At 49.8% G+C, this 21,494-nt stretch overlaps 2 protein-coding genes and 1 pseudogene across 2 annotated transcripts in view; 2 read left to right on the forward strand and 1 right to left on the reverse strand.

Annotated features, from left to right (window-relative positions):
* LOC142047641 (zinc finger protein 547-like) overlaps window positions 1–21,494 on the reverse strand; it is a 206,375-nt gene that overhangs the window by 100,872 nt on the left and 84,009 nt on the right. The window lies entirely within an intron of this gene.
* The window catches only part of LOC116827228 (uncharacterized), a 423,640-nt gene continuing 412,847 nt past the window's right edge, over window positions 10,702–21,494 (forward strand). The window contains exon 1 of the mRNA XM_075071641.1: window positions 10,702–10,873. Within this exon, the coding sequence (XP_074927742.1) occupies window positions 10,850–10,873 (24 nt within the window). The 5' untranslated portion in view covers window positions 10,702–10,849. The remainder of the gene's footprint in view (window positions 10,874–21,494) is intronic.
* LOC142047637 (uncharacterized) lies at window positions 10,733–18,381 on the forward strand (annotated as a pseudogene).

Here is a 21,494-nt window from a genome sequence, read left to right on the forward strand (position 1 = left end):
CCAGTGTGACATGAGCCTTTATTAAAGATGGTCCGTGAGCCGTGGTGGATGAACACTATGAAAGCAGTGCCTGAGGCGCAGTGCGTTTGTCAGGCCTGATCAGCGTTGCCCTCACAGAACAATGCACCTTTTCCCTTCAACACTGAAGGGCTCTTAGTGTCATAGGAGGCAGGGTCTGGGGCAGGAGCTGCAGAGCGATGAGTTGATCGCTAGGACCCAGGGGCAGCCGGGAGGCGGCTCTGGGGCAGCGAGAGCTGGGCTCCGGATTCTCTGGAACAACCCCTGGATTCTCTGGAACAACCGGAGTCTTCCTAGAAACCCCCCTTGTCTCCCATCCCCGGGATCTGCACGTTTCCTTTCTGCCCCCACATTCATCCTGAGGCTTCTAGGCAGGGCACCTACATAGCGCTGGGGCAGGCGGCTCCAGCACGCTGGATTGATCGCTAGGACCCAGGGGCAGCCGGCGGGGGGCTCTGGTGGCAGCGGGGGCTCCTGCCCAGGCAGCAGGAAGTGAGGTCGCAGCCGCTGCGTGACTCAGGCTCCCAGCGAGATCCCGAGCCCCGTCGCGCTCGTGGGAGCCGGAGCCCCTGGCTGCGCCGGAGAGGGAATCTCCAGCAGGGCCCTTCCCGCTGCTCCCAGGAGCCTCTCCCAGGCCAGGGCAGAGCCCCCAGCCCGGCCGCCCTGCCCCGGGGGCGCCCGCTCGGAGGGAAGGTGAAGAGACCCGCCCCCCCCCGGCTGCAGGGGGGGTTTGGCCCAGGCTGCTCCCAGCGCAGCTGGCTGCGATTCCGTCCGGGGCCGGGAAAGCTGCCGCCAGCCCCGTGGGTGCGGGCGGGGGAGCCAGCCCGGGCGTGCTGGGGGTGGACAATATACGGGGCGGGAGGGGCTGAGGAGGAAAAGGGGCGGATGTGGGGGCGTGGTTGATTGAGGAGGCTGGGGCGGTGCAGGGTGATCGGGGCGGAGGGGATTATGGGGCCAGGGAAGATGTGGGGGGTTCACTGCGAAGGAAAGGGATGTGGGAGGAGGCTGGGAGGAGACTGTGCGGGCAGGGACAAGGAGGGGGGGGAGATATACAAGGCATCCCGCCCCATGGGTAAGGGCGGGGGAGGGGGCTGCCCTGCCCAGCAGCCCGGGGATTTGTTCCTGGAATGGTCAAACCCGGGGGATGGGCAGGGTGACCGTGTGTCCGAGTGGCAGACTCGGGCAAACGACTCCAGATTCCCGGTGCCAGGGCTCTGCGCATGCCCGAGCTGAGGGTAGCGCCCGCCTGTTCCCCAGGGGTGGGGCGAGGGGGGCCTTAGCCCCCTTCTGCACGAGGCCCACCCTCGGTGCGCTCCACCAAAGCCCTCCCCCTCCCGGCCAGCGAGAGGCGAGATCCTGTCATAAGAGCCTCCCAGTCTGCAGTGGAGAACCCCAGACTCGTCACCTGCGGCTGCGGGGCCGGCAGGTGGGGCGGGGGATGCTCTGGCATGGGTTTCCCAGCTTGCCTGCCCCTGCCCGCACCTTTCGGTGAGGCCCGGCCCCGCTCGCTTCACCCCCCCCCCCCTTGTTCACTCTCCCCACCATTTCCCTGCCAGGCTCAGACAGGCTCCAGGAGAAGCCAGGAGCTGCACAGTTGGAATGGGGAGGTGCACCCACTTGCCTACCCAGAGACTCCTTCCCCCCCCCCTCCCCGGGCCCAAGCTAGGCCGGCCTTAGCGAAAATGGCACCCGTGCGAACTGCATTTGGTGCCCCTGGCCCGTGGCATGGAGCATTGTCACCCCCAATGCCTCCCGCCCTCCCTCCACCCCTGAACCTGCACTGTGCCCCTTTGTCCCTAACCCCTGCCCCTTCCTGCCACACTAACCTACATTGTGCCCCCTTCACTTCAACTCCTACCCCTTTCCTGTGCCCTAAGTTCTGCATCCCCTCCGACACCACGTGGGGAAACTGAGCTGGCTGCAGGGATGGAGCAGCTGGCATTGCTACTTGCTTCCCCACTGACTGCTGCTTCTCTGCCCCATGCACCCCTAGGGGCTTGTGAGGGGAGGAATGGTTTGGGCTCCCTGTGCCAGGTCACATTCAGTTCCTGCCTGGCTGCGTAAGGAGAGGGCAGGAGAACAGCAGCTCCCGATGCTGATCCTAGCACTGTCTCTTAGAAGCACTCAGGGTCGGTCAGGCGCCTGAAGGCTTGTTCAGACAGAAACAGTGGACCCAGAGAGGCAGCAGCACGCACAATTCCCCATTCACCCCAGTTCAGGGCAGGAACCACTAGGCAAACTAGGCAGCCTCAAGAGGCCAAGATTTGGGGTGCCAAAAGCAGTGCCCCAATTTTTTTTTTACACTACAGTGGAGTCACTCTTACGGGGGTTAGTCTAAGTCACCGCATAAGAGGAAAATGTGTGTGTAGTGAAATTACCATAAAATACAATACACAGAGTATACACTAGAACAGAGTCCTCAACCTACGGCACACATGGCAAAGGTGGCACGCAAAGCTGATTTTTTTAATAGCAGCTGCAGGTCCCAGCTGGCCTGAGCCTGCTGATGACCTGGGTTTCTGTTCACTCAGCACCAGCCCGCTCAGCCTGCTGGGTCCCAGCCAGCTCCGCTCAGCCTCCTGCAGCCTGGGGAAAGGTCTGGTTCCATTCACCAGGGTTCCGTCCGCAGCCTGGGTGTCCGTTCGCTCAGGCAGCAGGGAGAGTCAGCGGAGCTGGTGGGGCTGAGGTCCCAGCGCGCAACCGGCTCAGCCTGCTCTGGTCTGGGGTTCCGTCTGCGGCCCTTGCCAGCCAGCGTCTCGTCCACTGGCCCCTCAGCCTCCTGCTGGCCGGGTGAATGGCAGCAGCTGAGCGAGTCGCTGGCTGGACACTGCTGCAGCTGAGTGAACGGAACCCCAGTCTGCGGCAGGCTCACGGTGCCCGAGACTCGCAGCGTGGCATTAAAAAAAAAAAAAAAATGAGCTCGCGTGCCACCTTTGGCGTGTGTGCTGTAGGTTGAGGACCCCTGTTCTAGTGTATACTGTACTTTATGGTAATTTTCACTATACACAATTTTCCTCTTACCACTGACCTTAGAAACCGAACCCCGTGTAAGATTGACGCACTGTATTCATTTCTGAAATTTATAATAAGCGATCTCCGGGGTGTGTGCGCCGGTGAAGTTTTGCCTAGATGTAAAATTCCTTGCACCGCCTGCCCTAGCTTAGTTAAATTGATACATGGGAGCGGACACCTGAGCATCAGCCTCCCCCCCCCTGCACAGCAGAGAAGAGTCCCTCCCACCAACACACCCAGCTTCCAATTTCATATTTATGTTTAAAGACAATTCCTTATTTTGGGGTGGGGGGTCTGATCCTGGCTAACAGCACTGAACGGGCTGGTCTGATTTCTGCGCAAGGATTTGGTGTCCAACCAGAGTCACTGCGAGCTGCAAGGAGTGGTATTGGGTTTGGGTGCAGGTTCAGTGGCAGTAAGTGTGTTTGGGTTCCGTTCAGTTACTGGGCGGTCCCCAGAAGTGGGGGTTGGGTGGAGTGAGCCCATGTGGCTTGCTCAGTGGGAACGTATTTGGGGCAGGGCCTGCTTCAGGTAGGGCAATGGCGGGCAGAAGTACCCTAACTGGTGGGGATGCTGAGAGGAGGCCTGTCTAAGGGGAAGAAGAATTGAGCACCTAGTTTTGCTTGCCTTGAAGGTAATTTAACTTGCTGGACAGGGAGCGCCCACTTCTCTCCCCTCCTCCCTCTCCTGTGGCTGCCCCCTTCTGCTTCTACTACTGTCGGACAGGCCGTTTCCGGTAGCGATCACATGCCTGGGGGTTCTTCTTGTGTCTTGTTAAATAATGAGTAGATCAAGTAGGCTTATTTATTTTGTTCAGATATTGAGCCAAAAAAATTCTGGAAACTCTCATTTTCTAATAGTACGTTTTTTTTCCAAGTTGATCAGGTTCATGAGAGAAGAAAATGATGTTTAAGCTGGTTCCTTCACATGAAGCATGTTGGCTCAAGCTGGTTTCTGGTTCTTTTTGGGTGGGTCCAGGTGGGCAAATGAAATCTGCTTGCCACTGCACTCGTCCTCATATGGATGGGCTGTTACTGCTAAGGCAAGAGGCTGGTGTCTTTTTTGCTCATGATTAAGGCAACAGTTTGTCAGAGGAGGTCCGGCACGCTAGAAGCTAGGAAGGGAGAGTGTCACCGCTCGGGGAAGAAACCAGGTTGGGACCTGCGAGTGCCAGCCAGCCACGCCCCGAACTACCGGCAGGGCCTTGGTCGGCTCCCACCCGAGCAGACCCAAGCACCCCTAACCCCCCTCCCCTGAGCTCCTGCAGGCCCCCCCCCCTCCCGCGCCCTAACTGCCAGCACCTGGTTCCCGAACCCCAACACGCCGACGCATCCAAGAATTAGTCTGGGAAGTACAAGTCCATGACAATCATGAGTCTATATTTTGTTAACAGCCTGTGCTCTGTCATGAATGGTAACTGAGATGTTAGAATATGCGTGTGGATCTAAGGAGCCTCCGCATGATATAGGTTGAGTTGCCTCCTGCATTTTGATGCTAGTGCCAGATGAGCAGCTGCTGTTGCCACAGCAGGGTCTGCCAAGGAGAACCCTCATTAACCCCTTCGTGTCCTCCAGAGGGGGAGGAAGATAGGGATGGGACAAGATGGACAACTTTCTCTGGGAATAGACCAGCCCCTGGCGGCCCTCGGCTCTGCCCATCACCAGCCCTGGCGGAGCCGCAGGGATTGGAGAGACCCGGGGAAGTGGCGGCGCGAGGAACAGTGCCTCTGCACAAAGGACCCCTTTTCAGGAGACTTGCTGGGTGAATGTGGTACCAGAGGGAAGAGGGCCCCCCTTGGTCTGCTCCCCGAGCTGGCCCCCAGAGTGAAACCAGGAGGCTGGACTGGAGGGAAGATGTGAGGGGGGGTCACTGCAGGGAAGGGAGGATGAGGGGAGGCTGGGGGGAGACTGAGCACAAAAGGAGACTGGTGGGGAAGGGAGAGCCCTGGGGCAGGGATAAGACAGAAGGGAGGAGAGATACAAGGCAGCTCCACCGCCCCATGGGGTAAGGGAGGCTGAGGGGGCTGCCCTGCCCACAAGGCAGCAGAAAAAGCTGGAAGTGATATATCTTGACTTTAGCAAAGCTTTTGATACGGTCTCCCACAGTATTCTTGGCAGCAAGTTAAAAAGTATGGGCTGGATGAATGGACTATGAGGTGGATAGAAAGCTGGCTAGATCATTGGGCTCAATGGGTAGTGATCAATGGCTCCATGTCTAGTTGGCAGCCGGTATCAAGCAGAGTGCCCTACCTGTCCATCCTGGGGATGGTTTTGTTCAACATTTTTATCAGTGATCTGGATGATGGGATGAATTGCGCCCTCAGCAAGTTTGCAGATGACACTAAGCTGTGAGGAGAGGTAGATACACTGGAGGGTAGAGTGACCTAGACAAATTGGAGGATTAGACCAAAAGAAATCTGATGAGGTTCAACAAGGACAAGTGCAGAGTCCTGCACTTAGGACAGAGGAGTCCCAAGCACTGCTACAGAACGGGGACCAACTGGCTACGCTGCAGTTCTGCAGAAAAGGACCTGGGGATTACAGTGGATGAGAAGCTGGATATGAGATGGCAGTGTGTCATTGTTGTCAAAAAGGCCAATGGCATATTGGGCTGCATTAGTAGGAGCATTGCAATAAGATTGAGCAAAGTGATTATTCCCTTCTATTCGGCATTGGTGAGGCCACATCTGGAGTATTGCATCCAGTTTTGGGGTCCCCACTACAGAAAACATGTGAACAAATTGGAGAGTTCAGCGGAGGGCAACGCAAATGATCAGGGGGCTAGGGCACGTGACTTACGAGGAGAAGCTAAGGGAACTGGGTTTGTTTAGTCTGCAGAAGAGAAGAGTGAGGGGGGATTTGATAGCAGCCTTCAGCTACCTGAAGGGCATTCCAAAGAAGATGAAGCTTGGCTGTTCTCAGTGGTGGCAGATAACAGAACGAGGAGCAATGGTCTCAAGTAGCAGTGGGGGAGGTCTAAGTTGGATATTAGGAAACACTATTTCACGAGGAGGGTGGTGAAGCACTGGAATGGGTTCCCTAGGGAGGTGGTGCAGTCTCCATCCTTAGAGGTTTTTAAGGTCAGGTTTTACAAAGCCCTGGCTGGGATGGTTTAGTTGATTTTTGGTCCTGCTTTGAGCAGGGAGTTGGACTAGATGACCTCCTGAGGTCTCTTCCAATCCTAATCTTCTATGATTCTATGACTTGTTCCCCTAGAAATGGCCAAATCAGCAGTGGGGGGTGGGCAGGGTGACTATCCATCCCAAATTGTGCAGGACAGTCCTGAAATGCAGAGTTCAAGTCCCGGTCCTGGGCCGAGGGACTCTGGGACACCATTTGTCCCGGATTCCCTGTTCCAGGGCTCTGCACCTGCTTGAGGCTCAGGGGCAGCGCCAGCCTGTTGCCTTTAGGCGGGGCTGAGGTGAGCCTTTACCACCCTTGGCCATGAACCCCCACCCCTGCTCCTTCTCTCCTCCCTCTGAGGCCTTCCCCACTGGAGATCCTGGCCATAATAAGAGCCACCCAGGGAGTCCAGGCTGCAGTGGGGAGCCCCAGACCCTCCACCTACCCTGAGGGTGGGCACATGGGCCAGGGGATGCTCTTGAGTACCCCTGCTTAGGGCAGGTGGAGGGTCGGGGCTCCCTTTGCAGGTGGTGTTATGGCCCAGCTTCTCACCTGGCCAGAAGGCAGGGCCTGAGGGGGAAGAGGCGGAGCAGGGGGTGTGGCCTTGGGGAAGCAGGGCAGGGGTCCTGTATGTGTCCCACTTTTGTCTTTTGAAAAGTGGTCACACTAGGGGTAGGGGGTGGGCAGGAGACTTCCCCCAAAGGGCTCAGAATTTACAAGGCAAATGTCCTCCTCCTCCCCCCCGCACACACCCAGCTCCAAATTTCATATTTGTGTTTAAAGACAATCTCCTTATTTGGGCGGGGGTGGAGGGGTCTGACTCCTGGGGTGACAGAACTGAACAGGGGCTGGTCTGATTTCTGCACAGAATTTGGTGTCCAACCAGAGTCACTGCGAGCCGCAAGGAGCGGAATTGGGGTTTGCTTCGGGTTCAGTGGCAGTCGGTGTGTTCGGTTCCGTTTCAGTTACCAGGTGGTCCCCAGAAGGGAGGAGGGGGTTGGGAGTGAGCCCTGTGGCTTGCTTCAGTGGGGAACTGAATTTGGGGCATGGGGCCTGCCTCAGGTGGGGCAATGGGGGGAGAAACTGTCCCAAGGGGTGGGGGTGGATGAGAGGAGGCCTGTCTAAGGGGAAGAAGAATTGAACAGCCTGGTTCCTTGGCCTTGAAGAGTTAGTGTTAACTTCTGGGACAGGGAGCCCCCACTTCTCTCCCCTCCCTCCCTGCTCCTGTGGGCTGCCCCCTTCTCTTCTCCTACTGGGACAGGCCGTTCTGGTAGCGATCACATGCCTGGGGGTTCTTTTGGTGTCTTGTTTTATAATGAAAATGAGATCAGAGTAGCTTTTGTTTGATCAAATATTGTGCTGAAAAATTGCTGAAACTTTATTTTAACTGGTAGCCATTTTCCCCTGAGTTCAATTCAGATTCACTAAGAGGAAAAATGATGGTTTAAGTCTGGTTCCAGTTTAGTTAAGCATATCGGTTCAAGCTGGTTCTCTGGTTCTGTTCTGGTGTGAGTCCAAGTGAGCAAATGAAATCTGCAGCCACTGCACTGTCCTCATGTGGGGTTGGGGGGCTGGTTATCGCTAAGGCAGAGGAGGCTGGTGTGTCTCTCTGTCTGCTCATGATATTAGCGCTTGGGAGTTAATTGAGCTCCCTGGGTCAGTTGATGCTTCCTCCTGCAGTGTGATCTGGGGCCCAGACTGAGCAACTGCTGGTCCCCCAGCAGGGTCTATACCAGGGACAGACCTTCATTACCCCCCTCTGTGCCCAGCCAAGGTGGGGACTTTTGACAGTCCTGGAACTAGCCCCCTGGGGCAGCCCCAGGCTCTGCCAATCAGCTCCTGAGCCAGAGTTTCCAGGTGAGGCGGGGGGGAAGGGTTGGGGCTGGGCAGGCAAGTGACTTTCCACAAAGGACTCTTTTCAGGGACCTGCTGGTGAGTTTGTACTGGAGGGGGAGGGGCTCCCCCGTGCCAGCGGGTCCCAGAGCTGCTGCCCCAAGTGACACCGCCAGGCTCACACTGGAGAGCAAACGCTCATGGGAAGGGGACAGGCACCAGTTCTCCCAGGCAGAGGGGGAGGGAAGGAGACAGGAAGGGGAGGGGTGAGACTAAAAGAGGCAGCAGGAGCAAGAAGTGGGGAGGGAGGTTCCCAGCTCCCAGCCCTGCCTGGATCCATTCCCTGCATCCCCCTGGGCTGACTGACTCTCCTGGGAACAAGGGGAGGAGCTGACAGAGGAAAAGTCAGTTTCTGCCCCGGCTGAATCCCCGCGCTGCTGGGGGGATGCGCTGCTCTCGGGGACAATGTCATGGGGAATCCCCCACAGTGGCTCCTTTGATTCTGCTTTTTTCTAGAATTTGTCTTAGAGATTGTAGCCTTTTATTTAAAGTGAATTTAGTAATGTGGGATTACACCACCGTGGGTTTGGCTCTAGTGGCTACAGTTTCACGCTTAATGGAGTAAAAGTCACCTCCGGTACTTGCTTCAGATTTACCGTCCCTAGGAACACACAAAGACCAGGGGCAGTGACCACACAGACATTCACAAGTGCAAGTGTAGTCTGGTTTACAAGCTTTATTAAAGTTACGAGTACCCAGGCATATAGAAATTCCATACAGACCTATGCACGAGTTACAAACATAGTTATACTCCCATCCTCCTAGATAGTGTTATGGTCTGTGGGTCTCTCGTGGATTGATCATGAGTGGAGGGATGGTTCCTGCTGGAGTTTTCCCATATGTCACGGTTTATGGACACCCCATCCCAAAAGGGGGTGGGAAGTGGGTGCATGGACACCACCAGTAAATTTACTTGGTTGTCCAACCCTGCTAGCCCAAGGACCAAAGCAAAGGTGATAGCCCCAGTGCCCAGGGAAGCATGGCCTAGTGGCCAGAGTTAATAGCATGGCCCTTCAGTGCAGGTCATTGGGGGCCTAGTGGCCAGTACCTACCAGCAAGGGGGGCTGGCAGCCAGGGCCGTCCCAACCCATTAGGCGACCTAGGCGGTTGCCTAGGGCACTAACATTTGGGGGGTGGCGACCGCGGCGGCCGGATCTTCGGCCGCCCCGGTTGTGGGCGGTATTTCAGGGGCGGGACCTTCCGCCACCTAGGGCACCAAAAAGGCTGGCGGTGCATCTGCTGGCAGCCCAGGCAGGGGGGACCCAGAGCCACTGTCTCAGCAGAGAATGCTACCAAAACATGCTGAGCTTACCCGGATGGGAGATACCCTTCCATCACCCTCCCTGGGTCGCTTCCTGCCGTTGACTGCCTCACCAGAGACCATCAGGCTTCTGGGTCTCCAGCACATGTAGCTTCCTGGAACTCCATCGGTCACAGGGGTCTAAGCCGGTTCTTGGGCCCTCCGATCTCTGCAGGCGGTGGCTGTAGCTAGTCCGCAGCAGGAGCATCCAGCACACATTCTTCCCCTCCAGCCTCCAACCTGGAATGAGCTTGGCTTCCTCTCTCTAGACTGCTACAGCATCTGGAGCATGCCCAGTCTGGCTTAGTGGGCGGAACTTTTGCTGTCCATAATGTGGGTTTAACCCTGTCTTGGCTACTGTAGGGGATGCACACCCCGTCACACTAAAGAGAACTCAATTTTCCTAATCTGGGCACCCTCTTTTTATATAGTGATTCCGACTATACCTACATTCTGTGCATGTTCATGAAAGTGTCAACCCTCTTTGTTCTTATTGGTCTGGTGTCCCCCAGAAGCACGAGGAACCCCAATTTCTATTGGTCGGATAGGTTCTATTTATTCTCATTAGTATTAACACACAATTTATATCCTGTGGTTAAGACACATATTGGAAAAAGTTGTGCCATTACAACATTTTTGTGATTTAAAAATTAATCTTCTGGCTAATTTTTCACAAGATTACCCACTGGTACATCTTTGCCTGTAATCTTGTGGCATCGGGTCATTCTTCAGTGATGTGCTTGGGTCAGCATTTCTTAGCACCAATGCCTAATATGGCTAAGCTAAAATCTTACAAGCTTCAGCCTAAAAGCAGCAAAGAATCCTGTGCCACCTTATAGACTAACAGACGTTTTGGAGCATGAGCTTTCGTGGGTGAATACCCACTTTGTCAGATACATGCATCTGACGAAGTGGGTATTCACCCACAAAAGCTCATGCTCCAAAACGTCTTTTAGTCTATAAGGTGCCACAGGATTCTTTGCTGCTTTTACAGATCCAAACTAACACGGCTACCCCTCTGAAGCTTCAGCCTGTAGGCCTTGCATTTCAAACCTACTTACTTAGATACCTAATGCAAACCTATCCCTTCTACTACTAATCAATCTTATACTTTTATAATCCTACAATTTAACTCTATTTAACAAAATGATTATATATGATGTAACATGAATTAATCATAACATCACACAATAAATGACCAAAAAATTAAAATCATTGGCTAGAGGACTTTGCCTCTGGGAGGGTTTAAAAGTGCCCCTGTGGGTTCAGCCCTGGTGGGAGGGACCAGGTCTGTGTTGTAATAAAGTGACTGAGAGTTTCTCGCAATGCGTCAGAGTCCAGACCGTCTGTCTGCAGGGAGAAAGCCTGGGAGGAATCGCGGTGTGAAATGGGCTGAAGCCCCTTCTGAAACCTCCCCCATCACCCCTCTCACCCGGACAGGCTGAGGAATCACATCCATGTTTTGTTCTAGATCATCCCAGCTTCAAGGACACAAGGAAGGGAAATGACTGTGATGGAGCCAGCTCAGGTAGGGGATTTTTCAGGGAGGTTGTTGTAGGGGGGTAGGAGCAGGAAACAGACAGGGTGAGCCAGAGAGGGGACAGGGTGTGATAAACCTGCTGAGACACGTTCAGCCTGGGCCTGATTTTTCTGCACAGGCCCATCCCATTCCCCCCATTTCTGAAATAGGAAACATCCCCTTGGGCAGGGCTGGGAAAACTGACCAGACTCCCAGTGCTGGAGCTTGAACCCACTGGCCAGAGGCTGCTGTGAAATACGCAGGGAAGCTGTCAGGATTCCTGTTCCTGTTCCTTGCTCAGAGCTCTGCCCTTCACCTCTGCTGGCAGGTGTGTTGTAAATAAGAAGACCCTGCCCTGCTCCATCTGCTGGGGATGACAAGGAGCTCTCACCTTCTCCCGGTTCCCTGAAGCTTCCTCGCTGCTCTGAGCAGGGTGTGGGTGGGATTCTGCTTTTCTGGGCCTCCTTCCCCGTGACTAGTGGGATTGTGGCTCACGCAGCAGGTGCTGTGTGGGGGACTCTTGTTGTTTCAGATGCCGGTGACCTTCGAGGAGGTGGCTGTATATTTCACCCAGGGGCAGGGGGCTCTGCTGAAACCCGATCAGAGAGCCCTCTACAGGGACTTCATGCAGGAGAACTATGAGACGGTGACCTTGCTGGGTAAGGGATTCCTGTGCCTTCAATATTAGATGCTGTGGGATCTGCACCTCTGAATCTGGTAGTTGGATTTGTGGGAGGTTCACATTGTCCACAGCTGCAGTGAGGGAGGGACTTGCATCTTCATACACCTTCAAGGGAACAGGAGAGTCAGGAACCTAATGGACAGGCTAATTCATCCTCATCTCTCCAGCTTTCAGGGGATCAGAAGCAGAGGATTGTCCTGCCTGTGTTGTTTCTCCTTCACACATCGTTCACCTTGCTCCATTCGTGGGGAGGGCTGTAGGTTCTGCAGGCTTGGAAATAGGCAGGAGTTTAACACCCGAGCTGTGTGTGTGTCAGCAATACAGAGCGCAGCTACCCTGAGACCTCCTAGTGAGGGTATACCAACACCTCCACACCCTCGGATATCTGCTGCTCCCATAGGATCTGAGTTACCACAGTCCCATGTAGAGTCAGGGAATGTTCCTTGTGACAGATACTCCACCAATGCTCCATACGTCCTGACTTTGCCTGATTTCATTCCCTGAGCAGTATTCCCTATTCCCAAACCTGACCTGATTACCCAGCTGGAGCAAAGAGAAGAACTGTGGGTCCCAGATCTCCAGGCTGCTGAGAAAAGGGAGAGCCCAAGAGGCACCTGCACAGGCGAGGAATGAGGGAAACTGAGACAGAAACATCTGGCAAGTGAAGGAAAAAGTTTGGACTCCCAAAAACTTACTTTGGGCGAAAGCCCTCAACTGGGTGCCCCATCTCACCCAGGCCAGGGCTGCAGTCAGCAGGTGTCATAGCATCAAGGCAAATATCAGTCATGGCTTCCCACCCACCCTGTTAGCTGTGGGAATTTCTTCCCTGACTTTGCTTCCCTGGGAGTGTTGGGGTGGGATGTGGCAGCAGAATCCAGTGTCTCCATCTCCCCAACAGTCACTGTGTTGTGTTTTCCCTCTTTGCTATTCTCCTTTCTGTCCTTTCTCCCCGGCACAGGCAGTGACTCCTGTCTGGCTTCTGTCTCTCCCAGCAGGTGATAGGACAGTGAGTGAGAACATAGAGGAGACTCAGCAGCAGGAAGGTCCTGAGCAAGTGGAACCGCAGGAGAGGTTTTTGAGCAGAACTGAAGGGAATTTTTCCCAGTGCTTGGAACAGGGAAATGCCTGGGGAGATTGACACAGATCGGAGATGCAGCTGGGAAACTATCCTGGGAAAAAACTGTATGAATCCATTCTTTCTGGCAAAGGATGGAAGGATCCCGGAGAAACCACAGTCCAGCAGACAAGTCACAATGAAGAGAAACCCTACAAATGCCTTGAGTGTGGGAAAAGATTCCGTTTCAGTGCAAACCTTATTAAACATTGGAGAACACACACAGGAGAGAAGTCCTATGAATGCTTGGACTGTGGGAAAAGCTTCAGTGAGAAGTCACACTTCATTACACACCGGAGACTGCACACAGGTGAGAGACCCTATAAATGCTTGGAGTGCGGGAAAAGCTTTAATGAGACATCACACCTTATGTCACATCATAGAACCCACACAGGAGAAAAGCCCTATAAATGTTTAGACTGTGGGAAAAGCTTCAATAGGAAGCCTTATCTTATTAAACACCAGAGACTGCACACAGGAGAGAGACCTTATAAATGCCTTGAGTGTGGGAAAGATTTTATCGAAAGTTCATCCCTTACTAAACATGAAAGAATCCACACAGGAGAAAGACCTTATACATGCCTTGAATGTGGGAAAAGCTTCATTCAGAAGTCACAACTTATTATACACCAGAGACTGCACACAGGAGAGAGACCTTATAAATGCCTTGAGTGTGGGAATGATTTCAGTAGTCGCTCCCACCTTATTAAGCATCAGAAAATCCACACAGGTGACAAACCCTATAAATGCCTTGACTGTGGGAAAAGTTTTGTTGACAGAACAAAATTTACCACTCATCAGAGAATCCACACAGGAGAGAGACCCCATAAATGTTTAGACTGTGGGAAAAGCTTCATTGAGAAGTCACAACTTATTCTACACCAGAGACTGCACACAGGAGAGAGACCTTTTCAATGCTATGAATGTGGGAAAAGTTTTATTCGGAGCTCAGTGCTTATTACACATCAGAGAACCCACACGGGAGAGAGACCTTATAGATGCCTTAAGTGTGGGAAAGATTTTAGTGAGAGCTCAAAGCTTATTACACATCAGAGAATCCACACAGGAGAAAGACCCTACAAATGCTTGGACTGTGGGAAAACTTTCAGTCAGCGCTCATACCTTACTAAACACCGGAGAATCCACATGAGAGAGACACCTTATAAATGCCTTGACTGGGGGGAAAGGTTCAGTAAGAGCTCAGAGCTCAGCAAACATCAGAGAATCCACAAGGGTGAGAGACCCTAGAAATAGCCTGACTGCAGACACACATGAGTGACCCGCACAACAGAGAAACCTTGAATGTGGGGGAAGCTTCATTTGGTGCTCCCAGAGTATCAGGTATCCGCAAATCCGCACAGGGAAGAAACCTCTGAGATGTTTTCAGGGGGAAAAATGCTCCAAGTGAAGCTAACACCATGTTGGACATCAGAGACTCCTCCCTGCAGCAAGGAAATTCTGTGAGTGCCCTCATTGGGGCTAGCAATGGTGACCAACCCATTTTCTCGTTCCCACACAAATCAGGGGTGTTTGGCTCCCAAGGATCCAGTTACCCATTGCTGGGGCGAGGATCCAGCAGCAGCCAAGCTTCAGCTGGTCAGTATGGTTGAGGGTGGTGGAGCTGGGGAGCAGGGGGAGCTGGGTGCTGGGGCTATCGAGTGTTTGAGGATCAGGAGATAAGAGGGGAGGGAGAGCACAGGGATAGAGATATGCTGCCTCTCCTCACTCGGCCGCCTTCTCCCTGCCCCCTCTGCATTCAGACAGCACCACTGAGAGGGGCTGATTTCCACAGGGCCTTTTGTGGGAGGCCTGGAGATCCCACCTCTGCTTCCGCAGCATCAGCCTCTGAATGTGTCAGTGGTAGGAGCAGGGTCAGTAAAATGTGATGTTTTAGCTTCTGTGCTATCTCAGGGCAATGGGGTGAGTCTCAGGGATTCCCTCCTTCCCCCATCACCATCATGCTCCGCTCTCAACACAGCAGCCTCTGTCCAAGCAATAGAGAGTTTTATCCTGTCCCCATTCTACCCCTCCACCTCCTAAGGTGTCACTTTACCACCATGTCCCTGGCTCTCCGTGCTTAGGAATCACAAATTTGATGTCTATGATCAGAGGGCTGGAGAGGGAAGTGTCACAGACCTAGGAGTGGGTGGGGAAATCCCATTGAACCTAAAGCACAGTTTGACCTTTCAGATCTTGTAGCCCTGTTTCCATCGTTGGTAAAATTGCTTCCCGGCTTTTTCTAGGCTAATCCAGATCATTTGTAGAGGGGAAGATTTGTCTGTCTCTCTCTTTCTTTAATTGTATTGATGCTAAAACTTTTGCAACAAATACAACCAAATATTGAGGTGAGAAGTGAAGCCAGTTTAGCCACTTCAGAAGAAAATAGGTAAATTTATTTTCCTGATTTTGAGTCTTCAGTTTGATGATTCTCTGAGATTTCGCTTTATGAACATGAAAGTGTTTTATAGCTCACCCTGGACTGTGAGTTTTTCTCTCTTTGTGAAGGCCATTTGGTGTCATACTTTGATATTGATTTAGTTTGATAGGATATAGGTCAGTTTCATTGAGACCTTCACAAGACAAATGATCGTTTGCCAGAACAGTCTTTTTTTAGATTTTATTTTTATCTTTATCTAATCCTTTGTCATGAGATTTTTTTGTATCATTTGAACAGTGACAATGATCAATATATCTCAGCACAAACACTGATGGTGTGAGATACATTCACAGCGTGCGAGCCCAAGACTGAAACAGGGAATGAAGTTACTGCCTAATCCCTGAAGTGATGTGAGATACCATTTGGAGGGGGAGAAGATGTGAGGGGAACAGAGCTGGGAAACTGCTGGGTTTGCTCCTCAGAACTAGATGGCAGAGGCTGAGAACTGTGAACTCGCTACACCAGTGCCAGAGAGAAACTTGAATTGGCTTCTGAGTGTCGTGTGAAGCTGCCCCTGAAATCTAAAGGACCATGAACGACACCCCAAAAAATGATAGGAAGGGCAGCATCTCCCTATTGCTGAGATGCTGAGGTTGGGAGCAGGCAAGAAGGGGGCCGGGGATATCAACAGACCTGGGCAGCCTTGAAACTAAGCTGACACCCAGCATTGAGGCCAGAGAGAGATGGGGAACCTGAGTGTCCAGCTGCTCACTGTGACACTGCATCCCATATTCCTCACAGAGATTCTATTATGATTATAGCATAAGTATGATATATTTTATACAAGATAGGTCATGTGACAAATCATTGAAAAGGTTATGATTTACTGAACATGATTATCCTATTTGTATGCATCTATCATTTTTGTATCTCAAGTTAGGAATATTGGCTACATATCTGTATTAGAAATGTGTTTATACTTGGGGAACACCCACTAGTCAAAAGATTGTCAATAGGGCTGTCAAGCAATTTAAAAATTAATCACGATTAATCATGCGATTAAACAAATTAATTGCAGAGATTCGCAAGATTAACAAAATTAATCACGTAATTAATCGAACTGTTCAACAGTTATAGAATACCATTTATTTAAGTATTTTTGGATGTTTTCTACATTTTCAAATATATTGATTTCAATTACAACACAGAATACAAAGTGTACAATGCTCACTTCATAGTTATTTTTATTACAAGTATTTGTACTGTAAAAAAAAAAAGCAAAAGAAAATGTTTTTCAGTTCACCTAATACAAATACTGTAGTGCAGTCTCTTTATCATGAAAGTTGAACTTACAAATGTAGTATTATGTAGAAAAAAACTGCATTAAAAAATAAAACTGTAAAATTTTAGACCCTGCAAGTCCACTCAGTCCTGCTTCTTGTTCAACCAATCACTCAGATGAACAAATTTGTTTACATTTGTGGGAGATAATGCTGCCTGCTTCTTGTTTACAATGTCACCTGAAAGTGAGAATAGGTGTTCTCTTTTGGCACTGGTGTAGCCACCGTCACAAGATATTTATGTGCCAGATGTGCTGAAGATTCTTATGTCCCTTCATGCTTCAACCACCATTACAGAAGACATGCATCCATGCTGATGACGGGTTCTGCTCGATAACGATCCAAAGCAGTGTGGACCAGTGCATGTTCATTTTCATTATCTAAGTCAGATACCACCAGCAGAAGGCTGATTTTCTCTTTTGTCGGTTCAGGTTCTGTAGTCTCCACGTTGGAGTGTTGCTCTTTCACGTCTTCTGAAAGCATGCTCCACACCTCATCAGATTTTGGAAGGTACTTCAGATTGTTAAACCTTGGGTCGAGTGCTGTAGCTATCTTTAGAAATCTCACATTGGTACCTTCTTTGCATTTTATGAAATCTACAGTGAAAGTGTTCTTAAAACAAACAACATGTGCTGGGTCATCATCCGAGACTGCTCTAACATGAAATATATGGCAAAAGGCAGATAAAACAGCAGGAGACATACTATTCTGCCCCAAGGAGTTCAATAAAAATGTAATTAACATACTTTTTTTTTTAATGAGCATCATCAGCATAGAAGCATGTCCTTTGGAATGGTGGCTGAAGCATGAAGGGGCATATGAATGTTTAGCATATCTGGCACTTAAATACCTTGCATAGCTGGCTACAAAAGTGCCATGTGAACTGCTGTTTTCATTTTCAAGTGACATTTTAATTAAGAAGCCAGCAGCATTATCTCCTGTAAATGTAAACGTACTTGTTTGTCTTAATGATTGGCTGAACAAGTAGGACTGAGTGGACTTGTAGGCTCTAAAGTTTACATTGTTTTTGTTTTTTCTTGCAGTTATGTAACAAAAAAAGTCTGCATTTGTAAGCTGCACTTTCACAATAAAGAGAATGCACTTCAGTACTTGTTGAGGTGAATTGAAAAATACTATTTCTTTTGTTTAACATTTTTGCACTGCAAATAGTTGAAATAAAAATAATATACACTTTGATTTAAATTATAACACAGGATAGAATATATATGAAAATGTAGAAAAACATCAAAAATATTTAATGCATTTCACTTGGTATTCTATTGTTTAACAGTGCAATTAAAACTGCAATTAATTGTGATTAATTTTTTTAATCATGATTAATTTTTTGGAGTTAACTGCAATTAATTGACAACTCTGATTATCAGTCTAAATGGCTGGGTGGGAAGGGCCATTGGGGAGAACAATTGATTTTAAAAGAAGCTAATCTCCCACCAAGAAGCCTTCCTGAAGACCCTACAAACAGCCTGGAGTCATGGCTGTTGGGATACTGCAGGGTCATGTGACTAGATTACCTGGTACTGGACTCCATCTTGGAAAACCAGTGTTTTTCCACTGAAGGGCGTGGGAACCAAGCTTGGAGACAAAGGGTTCCCGTCACAAAAAGCTATTTAAGCCAGAGGAGAGACATCATCATGGTTCTTCACTGACTCCCCACCCAAAGGAGACTCTGGGAAACATCTGAGGAAAAAGGACTGAACTGGGGGGAAGTGCTGAAGCCAGGCTAGAGGAGTTTCTAGCCTGTGAAAGGAATACCTGGGGTTTTTAAGCTGCAAGCAAGGGCAGCAGGCCCCTTAAGAATCTCTGAAACCTGCTTAAACCATTATTTAGGGTGAGAAGTTTTTACTCATATCTATTCTCTTTAGTCTAAAGTTTAGATTGCACATTGTTTATTTGCTGATGATCTGTTTTCATCTGTTTGCTATTTTTATAATCCCTTAAAATCTGTCTTTTGTAGTTAATAAACTTGGTTTGCTTTATCTAAAACAGTATGTGTGAGAGTCATAACTTGGGGCAGAAAGGTGTGTATATTCCTCTCGTCATTGAAGGAGGGGGCAAATTTCATAAGCTTACATTTGAATTTCAAGACAGTATACATTGGGTTTACGCTCCGGTGTGGGGGAGGGGGGTGCCTTAGGAAGTAGGAGAAGCCTCAGCTGTGCCTTCCCATGCAGAGTCTGTATGAATTCCAGCTGGGTGTGTCCCTACCTGTATGTGTGCTGGTAAAGTGCAAGACTGAAGCCTCAGAGAGGGCTTGGCAGGCTGGTCACAGCAGTCCAGTGTATAGGAAGCCCAGGCTGGTGGGTCAGGCGGGCTCAGTGGTACCCCAGTTCCAGATGGCACCCTAGAAGGAACCCATCACAATCTCCTCCCCATCTACCGCAGTGTCCTGTGTGGGAACGAGAGAGACTGTCTCTGCCTCACTGTCATAAACAGATAGCTAAGGGCTAATGTTTCTTTTACCTTGTCATAAACAGATAGTTAAGGGTTAATGTCTATTTTACCTGTAAAGGGTTAACAAAGGGAACCAAACACCTGACCAGAGGACCAATCAGGAAACAAGATTTTTCAAACCTCAAGGGAGGGAACTTCTGGGCGTGTGTCTTTGTGTTCTGTTGCTCTCGGCTATGAGAGTGATTTCTATCTCCAGGCTTCTCTAATCTTCTGTTTCCAATTTGTAAGTACAGGTAGAAAAACAATATAGGCTTTTATGTTTTGTTTTTTTTTGTATTTACATGTCTGTAGTTTGCTGGAATGTTTTAAATTGTATTTCTTTTTGAATAAGGCTGTTTATTCATTTTTCTTTTAAGTAATTGACCCTGTATATTGTTAACCTTGATACAGAGAACATTTTTATGTCTTTTTCTTTCTTTTTTATATAAAGTTTTCTTTTTAAAACCTGTTTGAGTTTTTCTCAGTGGTTAAGGCTATGGAACGAAGGGAAGGTGGGGAATATCTCTTTGGTTCCAAGGACATGACTAGTGTGAAATCTGCACTGAGCCTCTGGCTAAGGGGAGAGAACACTCTAATCTCTCTGGTGTGTGTTAGGAGAATTGAAGCAGGGAAATCTCTAGTAAGCTACCAGGGTGGGAAGAAACTGGTGGCAGATGGTTAAAGAGCAGCCGACAGGGAAGTGGGGTTATTTCCTTTGGTGTGAGACCAGTGCATCTGAGTCTTGGGGTCTCCCAGGGAAGGTTTTGGGGAGACCACCAGTGGGCAGTGTCACTGTAACCTCTGCTGTCTGGTGGGCAGCGCTATATCTAGATCTAAGCTGGTAATAAGCTTAATAGGAATTTATGCTAGGCACACATCAACATTTTGGACGTTAAGTTGTTCAGCAATTGGGATTGTATGTTGTAGGACATACCTTAAAAGGGTTAACAGCGAAAGGAAATCAAACTCCTGACCAGAGACCAATTCACGGGTAAACAAGAATTTTTCAAACTCAAGGGAGGAAGTTTTGGGGTGTGGTCTTTTGTCTGTCTCTAGTGGCTCTCTCGCTTGAGAGTCGATCTCTCTACTCTCAAGGGTTTTCTAATCTCTGTTTCCAAGGTGTAAGGATACAACCGGTAGAATGAAAATAGCTTATATTGGTTTTGAATTTATTTACTCTCATTATACATAGTGTGTAGTTTTGCATTAGGAATGTTTTAATTGGTATTTCTTTTGGAGTAAGGCTGTTTGGAGTCATTTTTTTTCCTTTTACATGCCTGTCCTATTACGGAGCTGGATTGAACATATTGAGGATTTGAAAGAAGATATTGATGAAGAAGAAAAAAGAGGAAAGTTGAAACGCGACAGAAAAAGAACAGCTGTATAATTGTCACGCGGCTTGATGACAGAGGACCAATTATTATGTCTTTTTCTTGTGCTTTATAACATAAATAGCTTGTCTTTTTTAAGAACCTGTTTGATTTTTTCCGTAGTGGGTGGCGCTCTAAAGGGGATTGAGAGTCTCCGCAGCATCACCAGGGATGTGGGAGAAGAGACAGGGCGGGAAAGATGAAAATCGTCTATGTTTAGATGTTTAACAAAGCTTGTCAATTTCAAGGGAACTGCTGAGGGAGGGGTGGAGGAGAAACCTGATTCTCTCTGAATGCATTCAGGAATTGAAGCACCGGGTAACTCCTAGTGTACGCAGGGCGGGGAGAGATCTGGAGAGGAGTAAAGAGGGGGAAGGAAGGGGGTTATTTTCGCCTTTGTTGTAACTCAGGCAGCTGATCTTGGGTCCCCGCAGGGAAGGTTTTGGGGAGACCCTTAGAGTGAGCAGACACATGAAATTTATGGCTGTGGCAGCGCTAGTTTCAGATCTAAGCTGTGATAAGATTTAGCTTAGAGTGAATTCTTGATGCTGAAGTCGCAGTCATATGTTATGAACTCTAAAGGGATTCAAGATTGAGGAATTATACTATGACACTCACTCACCCCACACTGCATCCCTCTTGTAACTAACCCCCTGTGCCCCATGCTCACCACTTGTGTATGGTTATGATATATAGTGTACAATGTATGCCTGGTTAGGGATCATTGGAAAACTCGTCATCTGCTGAATATCACGCTGTTGAAATGCGTGTAACACCAGTGCATGTAGAATGGTAAGATTGTAGTCTGTGTTTGTTACTAGGGTGACCATATTCCAGGTTCCCAAAAAGCATACTGATGGGAGAAGGTGAAGATGTGGGTGCTGGAGGCGGTACTCACAAGGTGAGGGCAGTGTCAGGGCACTGGCACAATCTCAGAATTCACTGACGGCTGTCCCTCAGCACCTACCTGTGGGACCCCCTTCCCAGGGCTGGGAGCCGGGGTATGGGCTGTTCCCCTCCCAGTTTGACACCAGACCATTGATAACTACTTGGAGTTCAGTCTTTCAACCAGTCGTGCATCCACCTTACAGTAATTTCATCTAGACCAACGAATTCCTCCCTGCTGGTCAGAACTGAGTCTAACCCGGTTGCCACAAGTTACTTCCCCCACCATTAGAAAGCAGAAGTTGTCCCCAACGTGTTCCCAGAACTTATTGCATGTTGGGTGCTACTCGGGTGGCCAGGTGCCTCGTTTTTGCCCAGAAAGTCCAGTCAGAAACAGGAGCTGACAGTGTC

Source organism: Chelonoidis abingdonii, chromosome 12 (assembly GCF_003597395.2).
Source record: "Chelonoidis abingdonii isolate Lonesome George chromosome 12, CheloAbing_2.0, whole genome shotgun sequence".
NCBI classification, from domain to species: Eukaryota; Metazoa; Chordata; order Testudines; family Testudinidae; genus Chelonoidis; species Chelonoidis abingdonii.